The sequence below is a fragment of the Mastacembelus armatus genome, chromosome 24 (assembly GCF_900324485.2).
Source record: "Mastacembelus armatus chromosome 24, fMasArm1.2, whole genome shotgun sequence".
In the NCBI taxonomy this organism is placed as follows: domain Eukaryota; kingdom Metazoa; phylum Chordata; class Actinopteri; order Synbranchiformes; family Mastacembelidae; genus Mastacembelus; species Mastacembelus armatus.
The window spans coordinates 10,164,521-10,182,755 of NC_046656.1; the positions used below are offsets into that span (position 1 = coordinate 10,164,521).

The 18,235-nt window shown below is 40.8% G+C and overlaps 1 protein-coding gene across 1 annotated transcript in view; it reads right to left on the minus strand.

The window, feature by feature from the left end:
• LOC113137072 (MAM domain-containing glycosylphosphatidylinositol anchor protein 2) overlaps positions 1–18,235 on the minus strand; it is a 150,554-nt gene that overhangs the window by 63,162 nt on the left and 69,157 nt on the right. Inside the window, exons 4-6 of the mRNA XM_026318421.1 lie at positions 9,726–9,922; positions 6,297–6,429; positions 5,780–6,049 (exon numbers count right to left, since the gene is read on the minus strand). Coding sequence (XP_026174206.1) covers positions 5,780–6,049; positions 6,297–6,429; positions 9,726–9,922 — 600 coding nt within the window. The remainder of the gene's footprint in view (positions 1–5,779; positions 6,050–6,296; positions 6,430–9,725; positions 9,923–18,235) is intronic.

Here is an 18,235-nt window from a genome sequence, read left to right on the forward strand (position 1 = left end):
ACACACAGAGCAAGAAAAAAGGATGTTTGAATGTGTTTTTCCCCGGACTATCACTGGTGCATTTTCTCTGCCTTTGTCTAGTAGAGAAAACGTGCTTCGCTCCCATTCTTCCTCTGAATTATTATGATCCAGTCTACCCATCAGCCATCTAATTTTTTAGTCAGTCCTGTCCGTCCATCTCTCAGCAGGCATCACGCTGTGCTTTGCATTCATTCTTGCAGAGAATATCAGCATGTGGAGCTGATCTCATCTCTCAGAGCCAGATGGATGTCTTTCTAAACCGCCACTGTCCTCTGCCTCATCTGCTCTGCTCAAGGTTAAATACAAAGAAGGACAACAGGCTTCAGCATGGTTCAAAACACAAGGCATTCGCACGTGCACTCATGCACACATTCGTACCACCGTACGAACACATTTCATTTTCCATTTTATCACTGGACATCATCTTCACATTATCTTCACATTAGCACCAAAAGGCAAGTGAGCCCAAAGTGGTGTTCTGAACCTTCAGGCCGACCTCTAGCTTTAATTCACATACATACACAGGTGCTGAATTCACAAACGAAACCAGCACATGCACAGGTGCAGGCACACTCATACACATACAAATAATACACACACACACACACACACACACACGGACCTTAGGGCTGGAGCCCAAAAGAGTGGCCAGCCTGTGCCAGTTCTGGTCATCCAGCCATTAAATCTGGCATTCATAAATGGAAATATATTCAGCATTTGACCAGTGTTTATTCCACAGCAAATTTGATAAGGGTCATTCACATGTTGATTCACATGCTGACAGCCAGGATTTTACAGGGTACGTTATGATTGCTTTCTCCCCACCAAACAGTCTAAATATGAACAGCAGGGAGCTCACATTGAAAAAGATTGCATTTTGTCTTCTCTATAAATAACAGCAAGCATCCAATCAGAGGTACAAAGTGAGGATGGTAGCAAGTGTGTTTGTATTTGTATTTATTCTTGAACATGTGTACATGTGGGTGTGCGGAATTAGCTGAATCTATGTTAGCAAGTTCAAATGATGGATGTCTTGGGTGTAAAAAGCCTCATACCTGAATTTGTCAGGTACTCCTGGAGGAATTGTTGAGAAAATCCGACAGTGCAGCTGCGTTTGATTTGGAATCTTTGATAGCAACAGCAACAGCAACACTCATTTCTCTACATCACACAACAGGAAAACACACTGCTTAATCAAAAGACAGGGAACACAGGCACAGTTTCAGCTGTGTGTGTGTACAAGGAGACACAAAAACTAAATGGCAGGCCAGTCGCTGATTTCAACATCACCATCCCATCTACAGACAGCGCTGTCTCAATTCTCCAAGTCCCCATTTGAGGGCTGCTTAGTCATATGTGGTACCAAGCAGGAGAAAGTAAGAAACAACCAGAACAGAGCATCTTTCCATTGTCACAGCAGATATATCACAAACTGATGTCTGTAATGAGGACAGAATGGACACAAGTGGCCAGGGAAAGCAGGATATTGACCTGCATTTGAAGACGTGTTGTGGACCCTTAATCCATAAAAAGGATCTTGTCAGCAGGGTGATGTGATGCCAGTGGCCTGCTGGGATGGCTGTGGAGATGGCCAAGCCCTGGAAGGACAGCATGGTCAGAGAAACTACCATCTGCTGGGCAGAGTTGTGTGTTTTCACACACACAGCCCCTTTGGCAACAGCAGTTCGAGAGGGCTACTGAAGGACTGGAGAGACGGGCTAAGATAGGAAACAATGAGGCCATGGGGTAACCCTGCACAATGAACTCACTACAGCAGAACCAAATCATTTGGTAGTTCACATATATGTGCAGTATATGCACATGAATGTCAACAAAAACACACGCAGAGACTGATTTGTCACACTGTCTTCCCAGCTACTTATATTTTCAAACATCCATCCATCATCTATACCCACTTATTCCTAATTAGGTTCACAGGGATCTGCTGGAGCCTATCCCAGCTCTCTTTCAGGTGAAAGGCAGGGGTTTGCTGTGAAGCAACAGTGCTAACCACTCATCCACCGCGCTGCCAATCTCTAAATACTTTATGGCCTGTCACACTTTCATATGTATAGAACCAACTAGCACAGCATTTTCACATTCTTGATTTTGACTGATCTGAAATTGATAATTTATGAGTGAGACCATATTACTGGGTGCAAATATTCACACACAGACACAGGCATTCTCCTGTTCTGTGCTTCTCTTCATTGCGCACACGTGCACGCGTGCGCACGCACACACACACACACACACACACACACACACACACACACACAAGCACACAGCAAGAGCAGGTAAAGGTCTGCGTATACTCTAGCCTCGAGCCTGGCTTATTCTTTATTTTCCTGTTCTCCTCACTTCAAAGTTGTCAGTAGAGTGATTGTACTCTATGTTTTGCTAAACACAATTAAAATGAAATGCAAAATTTTGGTGTGTGAATATGGCATTCATTTTCAGTGAAAGGAATGGCACCTCCAGAGGTAAACATAGTACAGTCATGCAAGTTATTCCAACATGATTCATGTGTGATTTAAATAAAACTGGACTGAATTCATGAATGACTCATGTGCACACTAAGATAAGGTGGGAGAAGTAAAGAGGTTCAAATCCATTTTGGACACTACAACCTCTCCGTAACCACTCTGCCTCCATTTGTGCCTTCACTTGGAGAGTTTTACCACTGCAAGGGCTGTTTCAAAGCAGTTCATACGGAGTGGAAGTGGACTGTAAAACCCTCAGTGGCAGTAACAGTCTTCTCTGGCGTTGACTCTCCAAAGCCCACCACTACAATTACCAAGATTTGGCTGCTATATCTATATTGCACTCTCAAATATTAATATTTCCTTTAGAAATCAGGTATTGATCAGGCTAAATATAGCCATAAACAGAAGCACAAATGTCGGAGATAGAAGGAAACAGCCTGTGAAATTAAAATCTCTCCTGCATCTTTCCAAATAATAATTTGGTCTTTACCAGTAGTTTTAGACACAATTTATAGACCATGGGATGAAGATAAAACAAAAGAAGAAAAACAGCACTTTGTTATTAATTCAAATATCTAACATAATCCATGGTGATGGAGTTTTACTGCTAAAACTGGAAATTTAGTGCACGACCATTCCAAGTTAATAACCACCCATCCCTGTGAAAATATGGAAAAGATGTGATGAGTCTGATTTCATTATTAGAAAAGGAACCGTTTGGTGCAAAAGCATAAGCAAACAGCTGAGGAACCATTCTAATAAAAGTCCATCAAACACACATGGTTTGGTTTTTAAAAGTCGATCGCCCAGTGGAATACGATTCTCGGTGGGCTAATCATACTGACTGCTCAAATCATGTTGTTTTATTACCTAAAAGTATGAGTATGATGAGAACTTCATTATGGCTAAAAGGAGCATGTAGTGCTGTGGTGTTGTCCTTTAAGTGACAAGTAAAATCCATCATACATCGTAGTGGTACAAATGATTTCAAAAAATCCATGTCATGAATTTGGACCTATTTCTACCACTGCACATTTATACCACCCTCCCTCATCATCTGGTGCATGTCGATCTCAAATTTGCATTTGTGTCAGTGACAGCTCATCGGACTCAGGAGAGTGCTCCTGAGATGTGTGAAGTCTATTAGTGACGCTAGATAGGCACCTCTCTCTTTCCAACAGATTGTTTTCATCAGCCTGTCACATGGAAAAAAAAAACTGTAATGTCTTTAGCTTTTATGTCTTTTATATCATCTATAGAGCTCTGTCCAAATTCACACTGACATGAACAATGCTTTGCTGGACTAAGAGGTGTTTCTAATCAAACGCTGATGCCATTTAACTTTCTCTTCCTTCTTAAGTGGCTTTACTTCGATGATAAGTATCTCTCAAATTGAGATGTCATTTAATTATGTTGATCCAAAATTTGCACTTAGTGACAGATTGTCAGACCGTGGACTTTGTTGTTGATTAGAATTCATTTAAGCCCTTTCACCATGTTTTTAAGTGACTGTAAAAACTGATTCCACAACCACACTGACAGCAAAAAATGCTTTTTTTTTAATTTTTATTGATCCTTAATTTGCTTTTACACATATTAATTACTTATGCATCCTTCCATTTTGATTAGCAAGTTTCTTTAGCTTATCTTGTATTCGCTCCTAACTCACACAAAGATGCGTGAGGACCAAATTTCATTTCATTTCATTTGTTAATTTATTTACCCACCTAACCTCTGATTGCCTTTTGTTTAACACCCACATTAAATTACTGAATCACACTGGTATCAGAGATGGCTTTTAGGTTTTAGGAGGATATATTGTTGCTCATGAGTGATTGTTTGTCCACAAAGACTGTAGCATTGTTTATTTTATATAAAGCTAAGACCCAGTGAATGTACAGTATCCCCATGAGGTGTATACATTGTCACAGAGATAACAGGGAACCACTATACTGTATTAAACCTTTGTGCCTGCCTTCGTAGAGTCAATTGACTATAGCTTGCACAAGCTGAATCATTGTTTTACCATAAAGCTCTGAACTGCATAACAAATCAATGGCTTGCATTACATTTGGTCAAGCAGAATAATGCATATTTACTTCTCAACTTTCTCCAAGTACTACAGAAGACGATCTGGACTCCTAAATGTCACACGTCAGTGAGTATGGAGTTAAGAAAGCTGATTAATTTGATAATACTTTACCAAGGTCTCCCATGAGAAGCATTGTCAGCTCTGACTTATTTGCTGTCACGGAATACCCAACACCTCCTCTTGATGTAAGCCTCTCACTTCTTAAGTCCTTAATATATGGGCACTTTGACAATGAAGAGAAGGGTTTTTTTTCTTTCAGCTAAGCCATCAGAAATGATTTGTTGATGATTTCATTTTCATCCCAGGGAGGATATGACTGCATAAATAAATGCTTCCAAACAGGCTCAGCACAGAGGCGACCTGATGATGGAGCTGTGCCATGATCCCGGTGATGAAGAGAGAAATACTTCCATTTCTGAGCCTCAAACTGAGCCAATCTGTTAAACTCTGATTCAGATGTGCTCAATTTGTGTGTGTTTGAGGATTTCTGGAAAGTTAACAAGTCAACAAGATAAGCTTTTTGCATTTGGATCATCCTATGAATGCCTTTTTTTTTTCTTTATTTGGAAGGCATCTACTAATTAATGCATGTTTTTTATTCCCTTGCAAGAGGTTCCTGCAGTTTCACATTCAGGGCATAAAGCTCCTCTGTTATGTCACAGATGGAAGCCTAGTCACCTGCCACCCTTAATCCTCAAGCTTAGTAATAGCAGTCAATTTAAGAGTATAAAAGTCAATTTCCTCATGCATTATGTCGCATCTGTGCAGGTTTTACAACAAAACAGATTTTCTTTACAGATGGTGAAAATCCTGACTTGAGTATTAACTTTCAAAGTAGTTTTTTTTAAGCATTTACGTGTACTTATCACATGCCAGGTACAGAACTAAAAGTGCCCTCCACCTTCTGTTTCCAATATAACACTCAAAAATGCCATTTTGATAAGTTATTTCTCTAATAAGCTACAGCCATATCTGATGCTTCTGTCTTCCGGCCCACTAAGGTGAGAAATTACATTAAATAGCTGATAGCTGTTAATATTTTTTAAAATATTTAACATTTTATTTGTTCTTTTATACTTTTTATACCAAGTATTTAGATCACCTAAATCATATTATCTTTATTAACACCAAACACTTTGGAGCTCGATATATATCTGCTGGTGTAGTCGTGCCTTCTCACCTCGCACCACGATGGTGGTGGACTTCTTGGCTGGGTTTCCCACGTTGTTGCTGGCAACGCAGCTGTACACCCCCGCTTCATCTGAGGTTATGGCTGGCAATGTTAGCGTACCCCCCTTCACCACGCTCCTCTGTGGCAGGGTGTCATTACTGCTGACCCAGGTGAGTATGGGTGGAGGCTCTCCACCTGTGGTGATGCACACCAGCGATACAATCTGGCCAGGATTCACCACAATAGGATCCTCCACCAGCAGCTTGATGGACGGGGAGGCTGTGAAGCAAGGAGAATGATTGGCAGGAGATGGACAATTTTGGCAGTTATGGGAGTTACTGTATAACTCAGCTGAGAAACTATGCACCACTTCATTAGTCTGTTTCCATGTCTGCTCTACATTTATTAAGACACCTATGGAGATTTTACCATTTTCAAATCGCAGCCTGAATAGAACAAACTTAAGCAACAGTAATTTTGCAGTACGCCAGGCTAACTGTACACAAAAGTCAATATCCCTGAGTACCTGTCTTATTGGTGAGTCGAAAGATAACGCTGCGATCAGGGATCCCACACACATTTCTGACAGAGGCGATGCAGCTGTAGTTGGCGTAGTCCTGAGGACGCAGGTTCTTCAGCTTCAGAATCTTTGTTTCCCCCTGCAGCTCAGACCAAACCAACACTGGTATGCAAATGTGTGCAAAAACATCAACATAATCAAGTAAAGAAATGCAGAAGCAAGGTACTGGGAAGGACACGACAAAGGCCAAACAGCTCCAAACAAAGGTCGAAGAAATGAATATGTATACATTTTTAATGTAGCCAACAGAAAAAAAAACCACAAGGCAACAGAGTTTACGAAAATTACTGGAAAATCACTACTAAAAAAAAATGATGCAGGTTTTCTTCAGGAAAACACATCTCTGAAGTCGCTATAATACTGTGTGAATAGCCCTCCAGTCAAAGGCCCTGCAGTATTTTCACCATAAACCTACAGAAATATGGATGGGACTCAGTAGGGGATCCCTCAACAGAGAATATGTGTCTGATTCCAGCTGGGCCTGTCAGCCATGAGCCCCGCCCAGACGGCTATGATGAGGATGTCAACCTTTGATCTGGCTGAATTCACTGCGTGGGTTTTGGGTTGGAGGGGGAGGCGGCAGATTAAAACTCGAGTGAGCCGCACACTGTGGCGTTCCACATAAGATGGTGATCAGTCATGTCTTTGAAACCCTTGGATGACTTAATTGTATTAGATTAGCAATAGATCCAACACTCCACTTCCTTTCTTTCCCTGTCACCTCCTCTGCGGCAGAGCAGACATCAGGAGATGAAGTCCTTGGTCAGAGTGCAAGCTTTACTCACAGCAGGAGGGGCATATTGGAAGAAAAATATAAGGGAAAGAGATAGGAATGGATATCACAAACACACTAAGCCAAAAGTGACCCAAAGAGTGAATGTTTCAGGATTACGACTTATGGTTATTGTTAAACAGCAAAGAAATTATGGAGAGTATTGCCACAGTGAGTTGAAATAATTTCCAGCTTCATTTTCATGTTTTAACCCCTTTAAGGCTTTAAATGCTGTAAAACCAGCTGGATAGGCTTAAAGATAAAAACAAAGACATCCTGGGGTCATGAAAATGGAAGAAGAAGCTGAAGAGCTATAGAAAAATGTCATAATTGACAAGAATGTGATGTTTGCCGCAGCTGGGTGGCATGTGTTATGTTGCTAACGGAGCCTTAAATAATGACCTCCTCAAAATCTAGACAACATGCTAAAACAGAATATCACAAGAAAAGACAAACAACCAACATCAAAACATACTGAATACTTTAAAGAGGTGAGAAGCTGCCAAGAGATGAGAAATGGCTCTAGCAGACCTGTGATAATTGTGCTATTCTGTAGCACTTTGTGGGGGAAAATTATGGAGCAAGAGGTGGAGGAAAAAGTAACAGACAGCAGAAAAGACAGGATTTGGAGAATAAAAGCACAGCTCTGGGCCTCACTTAATTATGAGCCATACAGAGTTTGAAATACCACCTCTGCATTTCTTCAGTTTCAGTGGAAATATAAAAATATTTAGTCGGCTGAAAAGGTGCTAGTAGAGTGAAGCTGAAATGGGGGGGGGGGGGGGGGGGGGGGGGGTGTTATAAAGATAAAACAAAAATCCAACACTGACTGGGCCCTACATGACACTGGAGACATGAGATGGGTCAGTTATGAATTAGTTACTAAATTGTTTCTGAATATTTCAGGCCAGTTCACATATATTGTTGAGCAGTAATGGTATTAGCCATTTGTATTAGCAAATTACTAGGAATTTAGTCAGGATTTATTTGGGATTGGACTCACACAAAGCTAATCTCTGGGTATGGGCCATGATCAAATTTTCAGACCCTATTAAAGCTTTAATAGAGGGCAGGAAGAAGGAACAGGGGAAGGAGCAGAGAGGTATGAAGAGCAGGATGGAGTAGGGTGTAGGGTCTGATGAGGCCCAGTGGTGCAGCTTGTTCGGCACCACTCCCCGACTCTATTAGTTCCCAGTTGTCTTCCTCCTTTTGGCCAAACATCAATTTCACTTTCCTTTTTTCCTCTATCCCTGTTTCTTAAGCCTCTTTTCCCCTCTCATGTGTCTGATTCTCTTTCTTTTAGATTTCCATTCTCTCAAATGTCCAATTCCACACCAATTCAAAAAACCACAAATCTCTAACTAGTGACAGAACAATCCCAGTCAGTTTCTTTGCTGACAGTACAAGATCCATTTTGGAACAATGCATCTCAATTTTCAAATTGTAAAGAAAACCCACTTGCTCAACTGGGGGAACTGATTGCAAAAAGAAGTGTTTCTTTCTGTCAGCAACTTCTTGAAACTGGATTAGTGAAAGTGATATTGCTATTCATAGTGGTTAATGAGTTCAGCTTTAATGTCCCATAGAACAACAAGGACCAGGATTAGGGTTTGTGGTAGAATTGTGAAACAATACAGCAGAGTGGCAATAAATCTTATCCCCACTACATAAATGCAAATGAAATAGCAGCACTTATTATTACAGTTTTTCACATTGAAACATGTCATCTTTGTAACAAGATGATGTGTTGATTCATTAATTACTGTAGCGACTGTGGCTTTCTCACCTCTGTCTGTGAAAATGAATGAAAAATGTGCGTGTGGTGTGACAGCATGTTATTGAACGTCTTGGTCTCAGAAAGGTTGATAAAGGTCATAATTTAAATATTTGTAATATCTGTTCAAAGCCCTTCAGCTCTGTGACAGAATGTGATGCTATCATATTACTGTACAGTGCATCTGAATGTGGATTCTTGGCAATAACAATCCAATTATTTTCTTTCAAAGTTTGTTTAATCTATGTGGATGGTTCGTCGTTTTTGTTTTTACAAATGTTATAAAAGCAATCAGAATCACCAGATAATTCAAGTGTGTTACAATCATAGTTGCAAACCGCCTGTTCTAAGAAATCTGCTCTGCTGCTTTATTTCTGCGGTTAAGAAGAATATTTGCTGGATTTCCCCCTCCCTTCTCTTGGTTATATACAGTAGGGTGCCATGGCTGCAACCTAATATTGGACATGGGAGCACCCCTTTAATGTCGCTGCCTGAGAGAGCTTCGGCAAATTTAACTGCTGATGAACACATTTTGTGCCATGGCGTCCAAAGTTTATTATGGTCGTTTCACATCCTCTCACTTCTGTTATCAGCCTATTTGTTCTTTCTCCATGGTATGCAGGGGGAGGGCAAAAGGTGCATGTGTCCATAACAACAACATAAAACTCCATTAAAGGACTTGGGATTGCCCGAACTGTCAAGCCAATTCATATTACATGGGTAACAGCTTTACATATTGGTATAGTATATTGAATAAAATGGTAGACATTTCTTTCCATCTAGTTTTTTCCATGATTTCATATTTTCATCCACGTTGCCTCTGTCTTACCTGTGTGAAAAAGGGCTCATAGATCTCCACGCCCTTGTCAGAGCCCTGTGTCAGGACCTCTCTCCCACGATGCCAGCTGTAGCGGACAGGTGGGTTGGAACTGGCCACGCAGCGCAGAAACACAGTCCTCTCATAGTAGAACTGTTCCTTAGCCTCTCCTATACTCTGATGCACCGTCACTATTGGGTCATCAAGATCTGGGAGAGGGGCACACAGCGAGAAAGGAGGATACTATCAGTTAAGACTTTTCCATGGACTGTTCACATATCGAACGAGTTGATGGTTTCTTGGATCAATCTAGCATGATGATAACATTTCAATTACAAATATACTGTATATATCGATAATAAACAAATAGTTAAGTTAAAAAAAGTAAAGCCTTTATATTTTCAGTAAACACAACCCTTCATTGTACTTTTAAAGGTGTGAGTGAAGGGGTCAGGAATCTCATTGCATTAGGAAAAGCCAGTTATTGGCATGCACACAGAGGTCGATGTGTGAAAGAAGGTGAGAGGCCAGCTACTTGAACTACTTAAGTCAATAGGATGTAGCCGAAGGGCACATTGACTTCCCGGTAATGAGTTAGCTGCTATGTGTTCCATGCCACTGTGAGCTGCAGACATGAGAAAGAATGACAAATATGGTGCAAAAAATAAAGTTTGATGTCCATCACTTTAAAGAATAATGTTTGGCTGACCTCTGATCAGCAGTCAGTAATTTGACACATGTGCTACTCTACACATTTCCCAACAGATCTGAGGGAAGTTTTACCCCAATGCTAGACAGTTGGGTATTTGAGAAATCGCTTGTGGTTGATTAAATGGATTCAGACTTAATCATCTTACCCGGCTATCGCATTAAGCCTTGGCAAATAGTGTTCATCATAGCTGTGGTGTCTTTTAGCATGCTAATACTCGCTTTTTAGATTATGTCCATTTGCACGCTCAAAGAACGCAGGGCGCTAGCTGTTTCCCTTTCATCTCCGTCCGAGATGCAATCAGTTTTTAACATGAGCAAAAAAGCAATTTAAGGGAGAGGATGAGAGCAGCTAATGCAAGTTATCCCTTATGCTAAAATTCTAACTGATAAAGGCTGACCTTATGCATATGAAGAGGAAAGTGACTGAGTGTATTAATGAGTGGGCGAGTTTATCTGTGAGTGAGCAGCAAGGTGAATGATTGAGTGATTGAGAGACGCAGTGAATATGTGAGTGAGAGAATATAGACAGGTTACAGTAAATGAATACCCAAATCTTTAAGGATTAAAAGCATCCGGAAAAAAACTACACACGCCTCAAGTATTATTAATGGATGAATTCATTGCTTTTAATTCAGTGGCCCACTCCTGGATTTGCTGAGGATCAGGTCCTAATCAAGGTGCCTGTGGGCCACAGTGCATGGCATCCAGCCTTGATGCACCAGTCAGAGAATGCTGATTCCTCAGTTTCATTAAAGACATGTTCTGCCCTACAGCCCCTTAATCAAAATCTAGCAGCGGTCAATACTTCATCCAGGATCCATTACAGTGTCTCAGGTAAGAGCAATTACCTTTGGGGGGTGGGGAAAAACAGGGCATGGGGCGACAAGACACAGAAGACAGAGCAATCGTGGGGCCATTTTAGAGAAGCAGATTGCTTTACGTAAATATACTGATTCATTATAGAGAGGAGGAAAAGCATGAATCTTACATCTTATCTCTGACGCTACCCAGCTTTTGCCTCATCTGTTTCCTGCTTCAGCCAATTTACTGCCAAATGTGGCAGAAATAGAGTGATTCATTGACAGCCCTATCTACCTTGCGATACATGTGTCTTTAAGTGCCAGACCCCTTTCTTTGTTGTGACAAGAGTGTGAGCGTGTGTTTCAGTATGTTTGTGTATGTGGTAAGGAGCAGTTTGAGCTATTAATAGGGCCAAAATGATATGCAGAGAAGAAGTGGATGTGAGAAGTGCAAGGAGATAAATATGGAAATATGGAAATGTACGCACTAGATTAAAATTTGATGAATTTCAAAGAAAATTCCACCTCCACCATCAGTCTTTCTCCCACATGTGCATGTATGTATGTGTGTGTGAGTGTGTGTGTGTGTGTGTGTGTGTCAGTCACTCTTGTGCAATTAGCTTTTTAAGTCACACTTGACTGATAGTGAAGCTTAAATCCCCAAACCCTGAGGAAAACTGTGGTGTACAGGTCGTCCGTGCCAGAATTGTTAGGGTTTGTAATTGCAGGTTTATGGGTTCACAGGCCAGTAAATCTGCCCATGTACAGCTAAATGCTCCAGCGAGCTAACCTTAGCATCACGCCCGCTCACTCCCACCAACCATGACAAGCTCTGGCTTTCTCTGACATTAAGACACAGGGGTGGGGCAGCATGACACACGGATATGGAAACGCCTGACACAACGCATACGTGAGTCAGAGAAGGTCTCACAAGACAAGCAGAAATAAAAGGTATTACATGCGCTTTGCCACCAATCTTTTTAGTTTCTCAAGTGTGAAGAACCTAAAAATAGCATTCCTTTTGAAATAGCAGGGAGCAGGCTTGTACTTTACAGGCCTACCAGACATTTGTTGGACAAATAGGTACAAGTGAGTGGCTTGGATAAAAGATGAAGACTAAAGAAAGGGCTTCATTATCACATCAAACCTTAGCTTCTTCTTTTCATGTCCCCCACCCGCTTACAAAAATGCAGACACCTGCACGAAAACTCACACACATTACCTCTCTCCACCTACCCGCACCCAGCCACCCGCACCGACACACACACACACACACACACACGCACGCACACACACACACACACACACACACACACACAAACACCCTTTACTCACACCCCTTTATTGGGGGGGCTGTCTCTTGGGTTTTAGCCTAATGCAAGTTCTTCTATTTTTTTTCTTGGCTTTGATGTCTTTCACTCTCTCTGCCTGACCTGCCTGATCACCTGGGAAGAGAGCACCTATCGGACTCCCAGGCTGTCAGCCATGAGCAACAGAGGCCTGCAATTAATTTCACCTAATCACTGTCCCAGCTTGATTACCAGTGGGAGCTGCTGACCTGAATGACATTTGTGCAAAGTCTTTCATGAGTAAAAACAGGCCTGTTATGTCAAAAAATAAGCAATTTGCTTTTATCATGTGCCGAGGGACAAGGAGACACAGCAAGAGAGAGAGTGGGACATGGTCAGAGGAAAAGGCACACAGAATGATGAAAATGAGGGTCAAGAGCATGGAAAAGCCTCTAAATTGCTGCTATCCAGATGCAGGGTTAATTAGGTGATAATACTGTGTATCAGATGTCTCCTATACTTAATCCAAATAAGGGTCACATGTTCTCTTTTTTTGTGGAATATGGGCATAATACATAAGCAATTAAATAAGATATTACCTGGCAGCCTGCCCTGTGAAAGACCTCGCCATCAAGCCTATTTTAATAGAAGCTGGAGTCTAAAAGCAAATCCTAAAAAAGACAAAGCCACCTGTACGCACACAGAAAGCAATAAGAGATGAAATAACATGTTGGTTCTTCAGACATTAAGACCACCACATTAAATATCCATCACTAGTGTTTGTTCCAGCTAACAGCAGAGTTGTTTTTAAAAAAAAAACACATTCACGGTTTTACACCATTAAAAAAAGCGATAATGGGCATAAATAGAAAATAGAGAAAATGGGCAATGAGAATCGAAAAGACCTACTCTTGCAAACAAAATGCTGCATCAGAATAGTATGTGTAAACACACTACATCAAATAAGACAGCACAAATAAAACATGATGTAGATGGTGTGTGATTTCAGTTTGCTGAATGGTGCACAATAATGCATTTCATTTATGTGGGTCAAGAGGTTAATAAGCCATACTGGTGATATGCAACATCCCTCTCATGCTGAGGCCAGTGATGGAATATGTGAATTCAGCATGTAATTTACTGTCAGAACATTTCATGTCCCTCCATCTCTCAACCCCTTGGCAACAGTGACCTCTATCTCATGGGTACTCTCCACAATAACTAGCTCCTGCTAGCTGCATCTATTCAGTGTCAGCTATTGCTTCATACTAAAAGTGTGACTGTGATGGCAGACGGATGCATTTGCATGGGGGGGGTAAGGGGGCATGTTGCATCTATTTTTGCAGTAAGTCCACTCTGATGATAGGACCTGTGTAACACATATAGCTTAGTAAACATCATCCTCTGAGATGTGAGATACATCTCGTGCTGCACCGCTTTCAGTGCTGTTGGGGGGATAAAAGGAGAGAGAGGACAGAATCTGGGGGGAGCACCTTCTGTCAGCGAGTTTTATGTTTTATGTGCGTATGTGTGGCAATAACACATATCTGTGTTGGGAAGTACCAACAGTGACTGGACACATCTGATTGTAATGTAGCTCAGTGCATCTCATCACATATGGCTTATGGTTATTATTCTATTCCATAACTGTTATGTACGTCTAAGCTACAAAGTACTGGCACGCCACGTTTCCTGAAATCATGTGTGTGCATGTAAAACGTGCTAACCAGGTTCAAGTATTTAAGCTATTATACATACATTATACATACCGCTTATTTGTTAAATAGGAAGCTCAGTACAATTTCTTTATATACTTTATTTTATAACTTTATATAATTTAACATTATGTGAAATATGGTTATTCAGGCTTTTACCAACAGTTAAATTAAAAAAAAAATTATATCAGTGGGCTGCTTGCCTGCTGAAACAGTGCAGACAAGTCATTGCTCCAGGCCAAGAAATTATTTTTTGATGCTTTGTTTTTTTATGACTTAGAGAAATGAGCTACAGCTTGTTAATTAGAGACTCTCAGAAGTGCTTATAGGGGCTGTTACAACTGGTTTTCAGTTTTTATGCTGGTTATAGCATCATACTTCACATGCAGACAAGTAAGTAAATGCATTTCCCAAAATGTTAAACTAGTTCTTTAGTTTGTTCACAGCACTTGCAGTAACAATGATGTGGGTCTGAGTTACTAACACTATATCCTCTGGTTTACTGTCTATGATCCTGGCAGTTCTATATGATCATAACTGGTGAAACTTATATGTCATTTTTGACATTTTTTTAAATGTGCTGGTGAAGAGGCTACATTTTCTTGACATCTCTTGATTTACCCTGTAGATATATGATAGCTGTTATTTACTACTGTCTTTATACTATGCACATAAGGCATTCACTCCTTTTTAAAATACATCTGAAAAGGGCAAAAACAATAAAAGTCAGAATGCAATATGTAGATATTGTTAATATTCTTTTAAAACACAATTATTTCTGGGATAAACTGAAAGTCATTGGCATTTGACATTTTCTATACAAAAATATTAACAAGTACATCACTGCTTTCCTTGCGGATGCATCAGTAGAACAATAATGAATATCCAGGTCCTGGTGGCACAGCCTCTTTTCTAATACAACATTCAGGCTTATTAGGTTTCGTGTGTCTGTGAGTGAGTGTGTCATTGCACAACCCCTTATCCAGGATTCAATATCTGAAGAAGTTTAATCAGTGGGTCAGGTGCCAGTGGTCGAAACAACTGTTTTAATACAGTGTAGCAGGGCAGACCTTTGAGACTGGGGGTTTGTAAAGGCTACTCTTCTGTCTCTGCCAGGAAAACAGTGAGGGGGGTTGGACAAGTTGGGTTAAGGTTTGTAAAGGGCAACACACCATCGCTGCCATAGCTGCTGCTTGGCATGCCTTCTTGGCACAGTGTAACAAGTACTGAATTATTCATTAGGCATTTCCACATTTCCGAGTTCACTTGAAGCAAAATTTCTACTAGAGGAGGGGAGAGAAAGCTGCTTTCCTTTCTTTCTCTATAAAAACTCTTTTACTTGTCTTCCCCACATAGACACACACTCTTCCTCGAGCCATCACAGGATATGCACTGAGCATTAAGGTAATGGCACCAAAGTCACTCTCTGAGGCCACAGTCATCAGGCCTGGTTAAGTGTAATTACTGCCAATTAAAGTAACAATGCAGAATGAAGTCAATGGAGTGATAGTGAATGATACAGCAAGCTACTACTGTTGGCAGTAGGCCAGCCTAACTTATATAGATTTACAGCATAATGTTCTTGTTACCATTACAAGATACACTAGTATCTAATAAAGTGGGCTTGTCCCCTGGAGCTACTGACTCCTGATGTGTAAAAAAACAGAAATGATTTGGATCAGGGGTAGTCAGCTAAAATTCCAGGAGGTCACCATCCTCCACATCAACCATTTTCAATGCTTTCTCAGGTACATATGCTTATCTAGCACAGGTGCAATGTGGAAAATGTGAAAGATTTAGCAGCATCTAGTGGTGAGATTGCAGAACCTTTTGATCACCACTCACATCCCACCCCCCACCATTCCCAGGCACGAGGGAAGGCACAGTGGCCATCATCTTTAACACAAAACACAAATTCCTGTCTAGAGCCAGTATTTAGTTTGTCCGTTCTGGGCTACTGTAGAAACATGGTGGCACAATATGGTGCCTCCGTGGGAGGTGACCCATTCCCTATGTAGGTTAAAGGCTCATTCTAAGATAGAGAAAATGCATCGATTGGTATTTTCCACACTAATGACAAAATATTTATGAATATTATATTCTTAGACTTAAAACCTGTTTATCTGGACAAATAAAAAAAGTGCTTACAGTTATGGTCATTTATTTACCATTTAGCAGTGTTTTAGCAGCTGTTTTTATGGATATACCACCTCATTATACATTTGTTTTTGTTTCCCCCAAATCCCTACTGGGTGAGGACAGTTGAGGGTAACTTTTGCTTGTGTTCCAAAGTTTTTTTGATATGTTTTCTTTCATAATGCTGTTTTTTTTACTTTTGTTCTACATAAGTAGAAAAAGGGCATTTGTGTGTCCATTCATCTGCAAACACTCATGTTTTTTTTGAGTCAACATTTCTGAGTTTTCAACAAACCGTCTGTTTGATTCTTTCACTTGCTATAGCTACGTGCTGTATACCTGAGAGCTCTCATCGTCTACATATTTTTGAATACATTCATGCACTGGAAGACACGGCTGCATAAGATGCAGTCATCGACCAGCGATTTTGATGATATGAAGTATGGATCTAAAAAACAAGCTTTTTTTTCACTGTTATAAAACTTCTGGAGCTTAAATTGGGACTTCTGATTGCTCTTTCCACTAGTCAAAATTATGCAAGAACATTATGTTTAATTACACAAAGTGCATGATGCACTTTGCTGTTTAAACTGTTGCTTTAAGAGCCGGATCTGTCCTCATGAAGCTGCAGCCCACTTAGGCCTGCTGCACCTCCATCTTCGCTAGTGACAGCGCTTTTCCAATTATGCTGTCTTTGGAGGACCACCGCGCGCCTGTAGGTGTGTGCCGGCGACCAACGTGTATATGTGTGTGCATGTTGACATGTGTGTGATAAATGGAGGGGCAGACGTCGGCAGCCTCGGAGAAGAGCCTGCAACCCCTCGTTTCCTCCCAGTGGAGAGGATGGAGAACTAATGAGGCCCAGTTCTGTTCTGCGTGTGCACGGCTGTGTTTGTGTGTGAAGAGTGTAAAGAGGTGAGGAGTAATGAAGCTCCTCTTCATCTTCCCCCTTAGACAGTGGCGTCTGCCTCGGCCTATCTCATCTCTAATTCATCTCCCTAGAAAACAAGCAGACCACAGACCACCGATCTAGACAACACCTCCACCTAGAAACCCACCATTAGAGTGGGAGCCAAGGCACCAGTGACATGATGGAGTTCTTTTCTGGTTTCAGCCTAATGGCCCTCTCCTCTGTTTTCATCTGGACAAAGAGTAACCAAAAATGAGAGCTCTTTTTCAAACGATAATTTTCTTTAAATAAAAATAATACTATATATATTTCCACTATTGCAACATTTCTTATTTTTTCAGTAACAGTATTGACAGTATACTCCTGTAAAATTAATCAAGTGTATCTTAGTGGCTAGAAAGGCATTACTTGGTAGGAGTAGTGTTAGTGTTAGCCATAATACAATTCTACATCTTAGGTTGTTGTTTTGACAGAAGGGCAGCTTCCAGTTGGCTGATGATGATGTTTGACCACCGACATAACGTCTGATGTTGAAGCACACGCTGTATTTCTTTAAAGACACCATGAAATTCATCTTTAAACATCCTGTCAAACAGTGAACTGACAGCAGTGATCTCACACTGTATCAGTACGTGTGACTATCACATGTTTTCAAATAGCCTTCAGCATTGTATCACATGAAATACGTTATTTCTTTAACAGATATGCCATCGGTTTACACTTGCAGTCATTACGCAGTCTCTCTTTATTTTCCATTAACTCATCTCACCCTCAGAAGTGAAAATAATCAGTAAACAACTATTTCATCTCTTGTCTCCTTGGTCATCTTTGATAATACCAGACACACCAAAGCTCTGCATGGTGTTGGTTTTAACAGTAATCTTAGGCTGATTTTTGAGAACGTTTCAAGACGTCTGTCCTCATGAGACTTCTTCAAACATATCATCTCCAGACAGCCAAT